At 43.3% G+C, this 13,932-nt stretch overlaps 1 protein-coding gene across 4 annotated transcripts in view; it reads right to left on the bottom strand.

The window, feature by feature from the left end:
• TRANK1 (tetratricopeptide repeat and ankyrin repeat containing 1) overlaps nucleotides 1-13,932 on the bottom strand; it is a 2,632,183-nt gene that overhangs the window by 433,982 nt on the left and 2,184,269 nt on the right. For all 4 annotated transcript variants that reach the window (XM_069613200.1, XM_069613201.1, XM_069613199.1 and 1 more), the window contains one exon: nucleotides 8,498-8,643. In XM_069613200.1, coding sequence (XP_069469301.1) covers nucleotides 8,498-8,643 — 146 coding nt within the window. The remainder of the gene's footprint in view (nucleotides 1-8,497; nucleotides 8,644-13,932) is intronic.

Below are 13,932 nucleotides of genomic sequence, written 5' to 3' on the forward strand. Positions count from 1 at the left end.
TGCTTCCCTCCATCCTTTAAGGCATCTTGTGTTACATTTTTGAAAGCAAGACGACACGGATCAACACAGGTTCGATTCCCGGTTCCGCGCTTAGAAACCTCTGAGTATTAAGCGCGTTATAAATAACATATCCTATCATACCCTGTGGGAGACTGCACCAGCCTTGTCCTCTTGCCAATAGTTAACCCAACCTTTGGTATAAGCATGTACTACGCAAGTTGGTAGAGTGACTGAGCAGCCAGGCATATCTCAAGAGGGGTCAATGTGAGCTGTAAGGTTGTCACACAGAGTTTCACAATGACAGTTATTCAAATAAACACTTCTACACAAGGTTTCTTGATAAAACAATTATTCATTTATTGAACAGTCAGTTGAATAAGCCTTCTTCAGAAGGGAGCAAAACATGTAACATGAAAATATACTTCAAAACACACTCTTTGTTTCTCTAATCAGATGATACCCACTGGGAATGGCACTGTTAGGCAAAGTTTGAATGCAGTACCTTCTGGGAACACTACAAGCAACTATGACTACAGGTATAGGTAACCCGACCTTTGGTATAAGCTTGTACTACACAGTTTTGGTAGAGTGTTGAGCAGCCAGGCTTATCTCAAGAGGGGAAATGTGAGCTGTAGTGGAGTTACACAAAGATTCACAGTTACAGGTGGGAGTCCGGAGGATCTTCCAGAAGCTTTAGGCCAGCTTAAAAGTAATGCACACAATCTGGTGTCCCTCTCCCTGGGTTCCTGCAGCAACTCTGAGGATATTCAACCGACTCCGAGATGGGTGTCCAGGTGGCTTACTTTGGAGTTGATTGGTCCACCAACTCAAAGAGAGAAGTCATCCTTGCAGGGGCTTCTCTGTCGATGAGAACATGGCGATTCGGACCTGCAGCAGGGCTTCACCGGGCAAACCAATGGTCCAGGAGTTGCATCAGCCGTCCTCTTCAAGCTCTTCTTCGGTTCCTTCGTCCAGTGGTCGACTCTGCCTTCCAAGCCAAGACTCGCCCTTTATTCAGTTCTCTCCCATTCATTCCAGCCTAGCTGTCACTCACCCAGCAGGGTGGCTGTCCTTGCCAGACATTCAGCCAGCCAATCATCACAGAGTGCATTCAGATCTCCTAGGAGAGTAAGGACAGGGAGTTTCGGGAACCTCCTCACTTCCTGCCTAACCAAGACACACTGGAACCAGAGGCCGGTTTCACTCCTGAAACCCACCAAAGGCGAATGAATAAAGAGACCAAACCTGGTTTGGCGCACAGAGAAACTCTCTAGAAGGACCTTCCCACAAAGACCTGTCAAAAAAAGAAGAGCAGGTACCATTTTAGCAAAGATGGCTGGATGCCATTTTGAAAAAGCTGGCTCCAGCGGTTACTTTAACGGAGCCGTGAAAGGTTGCAGTAAATGCATACCAAGGTAGCTCAAAATTAAACCACTGCCACCAGTGGGTCAATTGAGGAAAGGGTAACATAAAAAATGTTTCATGAGTATTTAGATACAGGGGATACTAAGTAACCCTCCCAGCACTCTATAGTATGATAGGGTGTGCTGGGTCTAGCAAGTACAATGCCAAGTAAAGTCAATTTCACTTTACTGCTCTGGGAAACAGTAGTTGAGCCCAGAGAAGGTATTTAAACCTTGGGAAATCTGGAAGACTTCCCTGTGGCACTGCACTGAAGGTGCTTTGTGACACAATTGTAAAAGATGATGCCTATGGAGTTGGTTAGACTACATAACCAAAATAAAACACAGAGGTAAAATTCACATTAAAATACATGAGAGAGTGGGTAAAAAGGGTCACACTCTCTCCAGGTTAAAACATCAAGTTCTCAAAATCCAGCAAAGTTGCTGGGGGTCTCTAAGGTGGAGGGAATTGACACATTTTTCAGAATTCTCCCTAACAGGCACACAGACACTTCCTACACCCTAAGGTGACACAAATAGCTAGGACACTGTGGACATTGATTTATCACTGGTACATTTAGATCAATACTGAGTTTGGTGTAAAAGGTTAGATATGGAATTAAAACAAAGGTTAATAAATAATTCATAAACTGGTAAGTACTTTCTGAACCCTCCAATGCAAAGTAAATTAACCCTTTCCCGGAGGAAAGGCAAAAGCACACAGTCAGAAGTAATAAGAGTCTCTCAGGGAGCCAGGACAGCCAATGTTAGTTGAGCAAAGTCTAGGGGAGCTGGAGATCTTCTTGCAGGTAAGTAAAAGATTTGCACAATGTTTTTAGAAACATTTGTAGAAATGAAATCACTGCAGGGCCACAAGCTGGGAGAATTGTGAGGGGCAAAGCTGCAAGCAACTCTGCAAGGGCAACCAAGACAAGTTTCAACTGAGAGCTAGCAGGGCTACACGACAAGATGCACATCCTCTTAGTTTTGCAGTACCTTTGGTTAGATGAAAAACTGCTTCCAGCCGGCTTCTGTTCCTGTGTAGGTCTGCAGATCCTGTGTTCCTGGGCCTCAGTCGTGGGGACGATAGGAAGGACGTCTGCGGACTCCTGCACTACAAATGGAATGTCGGCGGCAGCAATGGGCAAACTTCAGATCAACGGCACTTCACGGTTTCAGCTCCTCGCATCTCTCGCAAACAGCACCACTGCAGTTCTCGGATACCACTATGGACTTTCCTCACATCTGGGGTCCAGCACTCTATTGAGGTGGCTCGGGATTAGTCAGTTATGCTTCAAGGGAGTCTGGAGGATCTTCCTGGAGCTCGGGTCTGACTTAAAAATGATGCACTCGATCTGGTGTTCCTCTCCCTGGCACTTCGGTTCCTGCAGCAGCAATGGAAGTACAGCCAGCTCTGAGAGGTTGTCCAGGCGAGTTCACTTTGGGGTTGATTGGTCCCACCAACCCAACCCAACAGGAGAAGTCGTCCATTGCAGGGCTTCTCTAGTCGAGGCGAATTTGGAGCTTCAGCAATGCTGCAGGGCTTCACCGGGCAAACCAACAGTCCAGGAGTTACAGCAAGCGTCTCTTCCAAGTTCTTCTTCGGATTCCTTCGTCCAGTGGTTGCTCTGCCTTCCAAGCAAAAAGCCTTGGCTTTTATGCAGGTTTCTCCCATTCATTCGCAGCCTAGCTGTCACTCACACAGTAGGGTGGCTGCACTGCAAGGGCAGCCAGCCAGCCAATCACCTTTGGGTGCATTCCTGTAACCAAGGGGATTAAGCACAGGGAGTTTTGGGCACCTCCCTCACTTCCTGCTCCTGCCAGACATGCTGGAGCCAGAGGCAGGCTTCATCAGTGAATCCTGCCAAAGACAAAACGAACAAAGGGACCAAACCTCAAGACGGACCTTTCCAACAAGAAATGGTGAAAAAAGAAGACTGGGGCCATTTTGACGAAATGGGCACCCATGGGTGCCTTACTGCAGCTTCAATTGCAGCCCGTGGTATAGACACATATAGGTAGGAAAAGGTAAACCAATGCCACCAGCCATAACTTGTAGAAACGGTAACATAAAAATGTTACATGAGAAACTAGACAAAGGGGATACTAAGTAACCCCTCCAGCACCCTATTGTAAGATATTGGGCTTCATCACGAGTCTGGCGGTAACCCTTAAATGCGGCGGTGGAGCTATTACCGCCACATTTAAGGGTCCGCCAGATCATGGCCTTGGCAGATTTTCCCCCAGCTCTGAGCTGGGGTGAAATCTGCAGCAAATTTGGCGATTTTCTCGCGCTATTACCGCCGGTGGGAAATCCGCCAGGGGTAATAGTGCAAATTTTCCCCATTGGGCCCAATAGGGACAGAGGAATTCCCAAAATGGGCCCAATGGGGAATGGGCACTATCGTTCTGCCAAACCTGTGATCCGGCGGTAGGGCTAATAGCGCCGGCGGTAATAGCGCCAGCGTTACAGCCCAACTCGTGATGAGGCCCACTGTGTGTTGGGTCTAGAAAGTTACAAAATGTAAGTAAAGTTAATTTCACGTCACTGCTCTTGGAAACAGTAGTTTCACCAAGAGAAGGTGTTTAAATCTTTGGGAAATCTAAGAGACTTCCCAGAGTCACAGCACTGAAGGACTGAAGGTGCTGTGTGTCACAATGTACAGATGATGCCCATGGAGTTGTCAGACTCCAAAGTCAAAAGAAACAGATTCCAAATCACAGAAAAATACACAAGAGAGTGGGAAAAAGGTCTCACTCTCTCCAGGTTAGAAATTAAAAGTCCTAAAGTCCAGCAAAAAGAGCTGGGGGTTTCTAAGGTAGAAGGGAATTAGCACATCTCTGAGAATTCGCCATAACACCCCTCATCAGAGTGCAGGACCAAGTAAGCAAAGTAAATTGTTCATATGAGAACCATTCCCCATTGTAATCTGTGAAAAGGTGTCAAAACTGCAGACTGACGTTGGAGCACGAAGAATCCTTTGCTTGGAGCACTTTCTCTCAACTGTTCTAGAGTCCCTCCTTTCGTCACCACGACCAAGGAACAGGAGACCGAGCCCACCGCTGCTGCACCATGGAAGAATCCAGCTGCATCTTCTTCACAACTCCTCAGGTACTGTGGGATTCCCGATAGTAGATACCTTGAGTCACTCTGTTGCTGGAGTGCTGATTCCGGTTTCTTGGTGTTCGCCAATATTGTTTGCCCAGGACTAACTTGTGTGCACCCATAGGGAGCCATTCCAAGGCCGCTGAATCCTTTTTGACCAACAAAAGCCTTTTACTTACTTGGAATTGAAGAATTCTCTGGAACTTAACATTTTCTGTATCTGAGCTTTATCTGCTTTACCTCCCATCTGAACTTAAAGAATTTGTACCTAGATATGGATGGACTGCTAAAGCTTTAAGGCCTCTGAAAAGTAATACACATAAGTACTGACCTGCTATTATTAGTGTTTGTTAGGGGAGTTTTCCTAGAGTGCCACCTGGAGGTAAGACTTTAGTAAACTATCCCAATGGTTTGTTTAGTATCAGTCTGTACTATTGTTGGAACCTTGGTAGAGTGGCAGAGCAGTCGGGCTTATCTTAAGAGGAAGATGTGAGCTGAAGGTAAGTACACTGAACCCAGTTAGACATGCACATCAAATAAACACACCTATAATTTATATAAAAGTATATATTTATTATATTTACACCAGAATCACTTGAAATACTTCACATGTTTACACTAGAATACTTTAGAATATACTTCAAAGGACACTTCTTAGGTTATGATTGTTTGCGGTAACATTTGTTGCAACGTTAGAAAGTGAAAAGACAATGCTATTGTATTATCTGTAAATACGCGCACTCGTGGTCCATAGCAGAAATACAGTAAAACATGTACTCTGCATACACATATAAGAAAGTAACTTTGGGAAGGAAAATTGTTAGTGTAATACTAGCAATGTTCAAGGCTCTAATGATGTTTTCTTCGCACAGCAAGTCTTTCAAGTCCAAAAACGCAACCCTACCTAGTGGCAGTTCGGAGAGGGTTCAAAGTCTTGACAAGCAGCAGAATATGAAGAGTTCCTGTGGATTTCTTTCAGTCTCTACTTTTTAAAGATACAGCAAGTTAACAACCAAGGATGGAGACCCTGTTAAAGACTCGATAAAGGGACAGATGCAGCAGCTTCGGTGTGAGGTAAGAGGGAGTACCCTGGACACCTCTGGGGCACTCCAACGCTCTGGAGCAACGTCACAGATGAAGGTAAGCAATACCTTTTCCCCACAGTACCTTAGGTTTGAAGAAGACGTTGTGAAGGATACTCTTCGATGTGGCTGTGATGAACCCGAACTCCGGATTCGTTGGTCTGAGGACTGAAGGAAGGCAACAAATGGGATCTCTTAGCAACATACTCGAGGAAGGACCTCTGGCACGGCTTCCATCAACTTATTGGGTCACTCTGTGAATTTGGCACCTTTTCTGCAGCACCAACAAAGGATGCATAGCGTGCGGTAGAAAAAAATATATATCACACAATAGATGGTTGGACACGTCACTGCCACCAGCCATAAATAGGAGTTTGTCTATGTGACTAAAAAGTCATAGGAGCAGAGAGAAGGAGGATACTAAGTATCCCTTGGCACTCCACATAAGGTGGTGTGTGCCAATCTCTCACACTATAAGGTTTTGGGATCTCTATCCTTAAGAACTGTAGTTACTCAGGGATTTAGAAAAGAATCTCAAAGGAGGACCATAAGGGTCCCCAGCAACACTGCTCATATGGAGCTGTGTGCTGCAATAGTAAAATACAGATGCCTTTACGAGCTATGGAGGAAAAGTAGACTTCATAGGACAGCACAATATAAAGGAAAGAGTTTCAAAAGACAGAGACCATAAGAATGAATGAGTGGAAAAAGGCTTCACTCATTCAGGATTAAAGAAAAAGGTCCAGAAGTCTAGCAAAAAGTGCTGGGGGTCTCACTAGGAGAGGAGATGAAGCATAAACATGATAAATCTCCCTAACAGTGTTGCTTAACCTTTTTATTACTACAACAGAACATTTTTGAGCTCATTCAGCAAGTGATTTAACTTAACTTTGAACTGTGTTCAATTAATTGCATAATTCTTAACTTACGGTTAACTCACCTGAAGTACTGCATTCCGTTTCTATTGAGTATATTAGTTTGAAATAGTACTTATTTACCTTACTATAACTTTATCTTGTGTATATAAAATAATTATTTTACTAGAACTAAAAGCGGGCCTATGTATTTACTGAGTTCATTGTACTTACCTCCAGCTCACATCTCCCTCCTAAAATAAGCCTGGCTGCACCACCATAATACCAAAACCTTGAGTAGTACAGACTTATACTAGCAGTTAGGGCTCTGCATACCAAAGGGACAGCTTTATAAAGTCTTACCACAGGAAGACTTTAGGAAACCCCCCTTAACAAGGAGTCATCCAGAAAACTGCCAGAAGTAAGAATTATTTATAAATAAAGTCAGGAAAGGCAGTAGGTCATTGTTGAATTATTTTACTAAAAAGAAAGACATAAATTGACTGGGCAGGAGGGTAGGCTTCATTTTGGATACTAGGTTTTGAATATCTTCGCCTGCAACCATGTGAAACTCAAATGAAATACAGGCGTAATTCTTGAGTATACCAGAGCAGTCTTTGGGATTGGTGGATAAGAATTACTGCTTTCTTGGAGTAACTTTATCAGCAATTTCATTAACAAGCTATTACAGGAAGGACTTTGTTTATGAATGTTGGAGGGTGCAGAGATATTAGAATATGCTTTCTTAATTAACAAGTAGAACATTTCAGGTTATAGGTATCCACCATCATGGTTTTGTTACTCGAGAACCCGGTTTCCAAGATGCCCACTATGTCTAATTTGGTTCCCATTTAAGAAGTCTTAATACATATTGCAAACGCATTGTTTATCTCATCTGATGATGTGACATTTGTGTGCTGTATTTGCATGTTTTAGGGAGGTTTCTGTCTCGTCCTCAGCACTCTTCAAGGCAGTCAGGGCAAACAATAAGACATAGGGATCAAAAATGAAAATGAGAAACAAAATAGTAAGGCTTTCAAAGGCACTAGCCAACTGACGAAAGGGGTGATTTATTTGGAAAGAAATTTGGAAAGAAATTACTTACTAGTAACACTACTTTTGCTGTATGGATTAATTACAATATTCACAATTTCAGCCTTCAGTCACACTTATTTATTTGTTTGTATAAAAATAGCAATCAAAGCTTGAACAAGCCTTATTAGGTTTAAAAAGCACAATTAAATATATATTTGTTTTTAAAACCAGAAAACCAATATATGGCTAATATCCCTAGCATAACACATAACACAAACACACCCAACTATTACCTTCATAACGGCCAGGTGCCCGAGAGGCTCCACAGAGCCTGCAGACATCACGCACATGTTTTGGAGAAATGTAATGCATATAATGTCAGAAATGCTGGGGCACACAATCCTGTGTACACTTGTGTGTGGAATATTCACATGGTCCCCTGGGGTGCCGAAGCATTACCGTAAACTATTGGCGACCCGTATGATAGTAGCTAGACGGTGCATACTGATGAAAAGGACCAATGCATCTCCACCAGGAACGTCCAGATGGCTTAAGGACTTAATTTGGATGAGCAATACTGACAGGGACTAAGCCGCCCTCTCTGGGTCCCAGAACAAACCAGGGGATATTTGGGAGCCTCTCATGGCATACCTGATGACACAAGATACTGTTCCAAACTGAGGGGGATTGAACAGAGGGGGATGGGGGAACAAGTTGTTATGGCCCCCCCAGGGTACTCCGGAGTGGAAATGCCTAGCTTAATGTAGATTAATAATTGCTTCCTAAATGCTCATGTGTAGAATGTAAAATGACTGTGGGGCTGGTGAATGTATATCTTATTGTTTACACCAAGGTGGTCAGATGACGGGATGATGTGAACTGGTTGATAAAGAAATGTTAAGAAAATAAAATGATTACCTCCATAAGTATTTGTAGAAAATGCATGCAGATAAAAATATAGTAAACGTTGTATACATATATAAAACAAACATTGTATACATATATATAACAATGTACCTTTCAAGGGCCTGGGCTGCTTCTTCATACATCTTCTCCTGACAGTACATATTTAGCGCCAGCTCAAACTCCTGTATCTGTTCAAAACATCTGGCAGTCGATTTAAGGTCCTGGATTCTTTTATAGAAGTATGCTGCATCTTTCACCTGCAGACAGGTCATACTCATTAAAAATATCTAATTAATACTACTTCACATTTAACTAAAAACAGTTTCCTATTAATCCCATTTCATTGCAGCACTCTTTAAAATGTTCACTCTTTGCAAGGTATAGTTAGTTACATTTTTAAAATAGAACCACAACGAGGTGTGTGCTATTTTTTTTATTAAAATGGATATCTGTCGAGTGTTCTTACTATTTCATTTCCATTTACTCAGCCTGAAGAAAATACTCATGATGGAGGTGCCGATTCTGAAAATGACACACTGTTGAGATGAATTTCTAAAATCAACCGCAAGGGGAAGATTTTAGGAGGCTACCCAAGTTATGGTGAACAGGGAGACTAAGAGTTTGCCCAAAACCCAATCAAGGGATTGTGGGAGAGCAGTCAACACCTAATCATACGAGGGAGTGAGGGTGGTCTAGGGCCTCAGACAGATCACATAGAATAACACACAATAATTCAACTTAAACAGTATGTATAAAAATAAATATTTATTAGGCCTTTAAGAAGGTATTACCATACTTGATCGCAAAACCAAATCGACCTTTTCAATTTGACTGAATCTGTTTGCTTTTTGGGGGAATTTCAGTTAATTTAAATTAGATATATATGTGGGGTGAGTTAAGGGACTAGGTGAAGGTGAGGGCAAGTGGGTTGAGGTTTGGGTGATCTCCCCACGCATTTTCGACCAAAAAAACTAACACACTTATTCTGGACAGGCTAACAGCAAGTCAGGGGAAGCAAGACCCGGTTGGGAAACTTATACACCTATTCTCTGAAAGAAATATTTAGTGAAGCCAACAGCATTACTTTTGGGAAAGAGGTATAGCCAATTTACAGGCGAGTAAAATAACCTTACATCTGCTTTCTATTAGAATGGCAAAATAGTTTCCAAGGTAAGTACAATAACCTTACATACACTTTTCAGAATGGCTGAAAATTCCTAAGGTAAGCAATAACCTTACATATATTTTTCAGAATGGCAGACAATAAGTAATAACTTTTTTTTTATTGGTTGAACTTGTCCGAGTTATATCTTAACCCAACAAGTTATTTTTAACCATTTACATTTCATACATTCAATTAATTTTCATAACTTTTGTAACTATTTACTCTTAGAGTTATAGTTAGCAAACAACTTCTTTTGCAAGTAAGTAACTTTTGAACATGCATTCTCTTTTCTAGGCAAAAGGCCCAATTCTTAGAAGTCTTTCCCTTATTCTTGGAGCAAGAGTGTTCTCAGTGGCTGAAGGGGTGTCACTAGGGTCAGTGTCCAACAGGCAGGTCAGGATAGATTCTTAAGTAGCAAGGACGACTGTTAGAACAAGTAAGTACTTTACTTTTAGAGTTAGTTGAGGGTCCAGGGGCTTCAGAGAAGACAACCTAGGAGGATTCCAGCGGTGGGCCTACGTGCACTGGACGAGAGGACTCCCAATCCCAGAAAACACCCCAAAACTACAGAGGAATCACAAGAGACTTAAGGTAAGTAAATACCTAAGTCAGTGTTAAGGAGAATTCTCATAAATGTGCTAATTCCCTGTACCTCAGAGCCCTCCAGCTCTTTTGCTAAACTTTAGGACTTTGAACTTTTTAATTCTAATTGTTTTCTGTGATTATGGAGTCTAAACAACTCCATAGGCATCATCTTTTCATTTTGTGTCACACAGTACCCTCAGAGCAGTGACACAGGAAATTATTTTAGACTGTCCCAAGGTTTAAATACCTTATCTGGGATAAACTACTGTTTCCCAGAGAAAGTAAAGTGACATTGAATTTATTAGTTTTTTTTTTTTAATTCCTAGACCCAGCACACCCTGTCTTACAATAGAATGCTGGAGGGGTTACTTAGTATCCCCTGTGTCCAGAAACTCATGTAGCAGTCAAATGCTACCCTTTCCTCTTGAAATGGTTGGTTGCAGTGGTTTTACAAATAACTACCATGATTTTTCCCAACCGCGAACACTGGTAGCGTTAAATCGCGGGAGTCATGTTTTTCAAGATGGCGTCTGAGCCCCCTTTGTTTAAACAGGACCCGGTCTTCTTTTTTCGCCATTGCTTTTTGGAAAAGTCCTTCTAGAGTTTTGCGCCAAACCAGGTTTGGTCCCTTTGTTTCTTTGCTTTTGGCGGGCTTCAGGACTGAAGACCGCTGCTGGCGCCCAGAGTGTCTGGGGTGGGCAGGAAGTGAGGGAGGTGCCCGAAACTCCCTGTGCTTAGTCTCCTAGGAGACCAAAATGCACTCTGGCGTGATTGGCTGATTGACTGTCTGGCAAGGACAGCCTCTCTGCTAGGTGAGTGACAGCTAGGCTGGAATGAATGGGAGAGAACTGAATAAAAGGCGAGTCTCTTGGCTTCGAAGGCAGAGTCGACGACTGGAACGAAAGAACCGAAGACAAGCTTGAAGAGGATGGCTGCTGCAACTCCTGGACCATTGGTTTGCCCCGTGAAGCCCTGCTGCAGGTTCGAATCGCCAAGTTCACCTCGACAGAGAAGCCCCTGCAAGGACGACTTCTTCCTTTGAGTTGGTGGGACCAATCAACTCAACACTAAGCCACCTGGCTACCATTCTCGGAGCTGGTTGTATTTTCCTCAGAGTGCTGCAGGATACCGAATAACCAGGGAGAGGGACACCAGTTTGTGTGCTCGACTACAGCTACCGGAATTGAAGATTTGCCAGTTGCCAGCTTTTTGACCAGTCCCAGTGCAGTGCAGGAGTTCCCCGACGTCTTCCCTCTTGCCCCCACGACTGAGGCTCAGGAACAATGAGATCTGCAGGAACTGCCAGGAACAGAAGTCTTCAGCTGCATCTTTTTCCTCATTGTAAGGTACTGTGAAAACCTGTCCAAGAGAACTTACCTCTCACTGCAAAAGTGGTTGGAACTTTTGAAACTACCAGGCTTAAACAGCTTGTGACCCAACATATGATTCTTTCTTTTACAAACTACTTCTGAGAACTTTGGCAAAGACTTTTCAGTTTAACTATCAGAACTGCTTTATCCTATACAAGACTTTAGCCCATTGACTTTGGCCTAACCTATTGCATTGAATAGACTCCTCTGGTGAACTCAAAACATTTGCACGGTCTAAGAATAATTGTGATCTTCTTTTTATTAACCTATGCCTTTTTGCTCCTACTTCAAAGTACTCTGAATGCCATTTTGCTCCTCCTTCAAAGTAGTTTAATGGTTCAGAAACGTACAGTGTAAAGTACAGAAGTATATGTGTGTGTGACAGATTGCCTCCTTCTAGTGAATTTTTTATAACTGACTGTGAAATAAATTAATAAGTGTTTTACCAAGAAACCTTGAGTGTGAGAGTCTATTTGAATACTTGTGATTGTAGATCTCTGTGTAACATCATTACTGCTCACATTCCCCTCTTGAGATAAGCCTGGCTGCTCAGCAACGCTACCAAAACTGTGTAGTACAGACTTATACCAAAGGTTGATTTGCTTACACCTGTAGTCCTAGTTGTGTGTAGTGGTCCAAAGGGTACTGCATATAAACTTTGCCTAACAGTCCGCACAGTAGCTCAGCAGAGAAGAAGATTTTGCAGCAGTACTACTAAAGGATCTGCAGCCAAAAACCAGGTTGCTGAATTCCTTCATCAAGAAGACAGAAGACAGGAAACTGGAAGGACTTTTGCAGCAAGAATCACGGGGAAGGCTCTAGGCAATATTTTTCTCATGGCTGGATGTGGCTGTGGATTTGGCACCTTTTTAAGGATAACAGAAGAAGACAGAATATCGCTGGTCGGATTCTCATTGTTTGCAAGGTCCAGCACTCTGGTGAGGTAACTTTTTGGACTGGAATCGTGCCTCTGGAGAACCAACAGGATGTGCTAGAAGTTTCAGCGAGATTCGAAGACCAGGCACCTCACAATGGCTTGAGGTCCCAGGGTATTGGGGTGTTGCAGAACCGCAAGATCGCAGCACGGAGTGGGATGGCTCAAAATGCAGGTCTTCTTGAGTCTAGTGGGTCTCACCAGGCTCTGGGCCGTCGTTTTCAGAGTCCCTAGGTCGATTGGAAGGAAGAGTAACAACAGGCTCCAGTTACACAGCAGGCTCTCCGGGTGCTGGAAATCGTTTGAGCTGAAAATTCTTCATCTTCCTCTTCAGTTTTGGTTCCAGTGGTCAACTACCTCTTCAGCTTCCAGGGTCAGCCTTTTATGCAGTAAACCAGCCAATGAAACAGCCATGCAACATTGCAAGGCTTTCAGGACAGCAAGCCTTCCAGTTTGAAGACAAAGGGCTGCAGAGTTTTGGACTCCTCCCTCGCTTCTGGCCTTCACAAACACACTGGAGCCTGGGCGGGGAATCAACAGGATTACCGACAAAGATTAAATCACCCAAAGGAATTTTCCAACCTGGAGGTCAGGGGAAGGAACAAGAAAGGACAAAGAACACTAAAATGGCAAAAAAAGAAGATAGGGCCATTTTGGTACAATGAGCACCCATGGTGGAAACAGCCTGCCTTAAAGGTGCACCAAATTAACGGTTCCCTGCCACCAACCATTAAAGGTAAGTTTGTCCTTGTAACATAAATGTAACATTTAAAATGAGAAAGGGGATACTCAGTATCTCAATAGGAGTGATGGAACAAGTTACTTAACTGTAACTATTGTTCTCCAGCATGGGTCTGGCATGGATTCACATGCTCATGAATATTCCTTGTCGGGCTGTGAATCCTTGATAAAAGAAAAAAGTTTCACTTTCATTTACAAACTGTATTTCTCCTCTAAACCAATCACTGTACTCTGGATCATACTGCCCCCAGCCAATGACGGCCCTCTCCCTAAGTCCCTTCTCTGGCAGCCATCTTCAGATTTGATAAGCACGTAAAGTGGCAGCATGACCAAGGGCAGGTTCACATGTGAATCCATGCCAGACCCATGCTGGAGAACAAAAGTTACAGGTAAGTAACTTGTTCCTTCTCCAGCATGGGGTCTGGTATGGATTCACATGCTCATGAATACAGAATACATAGCAGTACATTACACAACCACAGGAGGTGGCAAGGCAAAACAGAAGCAATTATTCTTACCTCTGGAACAGGATCACCTTCAAGCGAACAGGTTGCGTAGTACTGGTTGGCCGACACTGGACTCCTCTCTGGAATGCCTGTTGACACAGTAGAATCACATGAAGGTGTGCATGGACCCTGCAGATGTCCAGCAGGGGCACATCCGACAGGAACGCCTCACTCTGGTGGAATGGGCTCTCCGACAGCCAGGCAGTGGTCCATTCATCAACCGATGATAGTGCATGATGCAGCCG

Source organism: Ambystoma mexicanum, chromosome 5p, assembly GCF_040938575.1.
Source record: "Ambystoma mexicanum isolate Mex_15411 chromosome 5p, UKY_AmexF1_1, whole genome shotgun sequence".
In the NCBI taxonomy this organism is placed as follows: Eukaryota; Metazoa; Chordata; class Amphibia; order Caudata; family Ambystomatidae; genus Ambystoma; species Ambystoma mexicanum.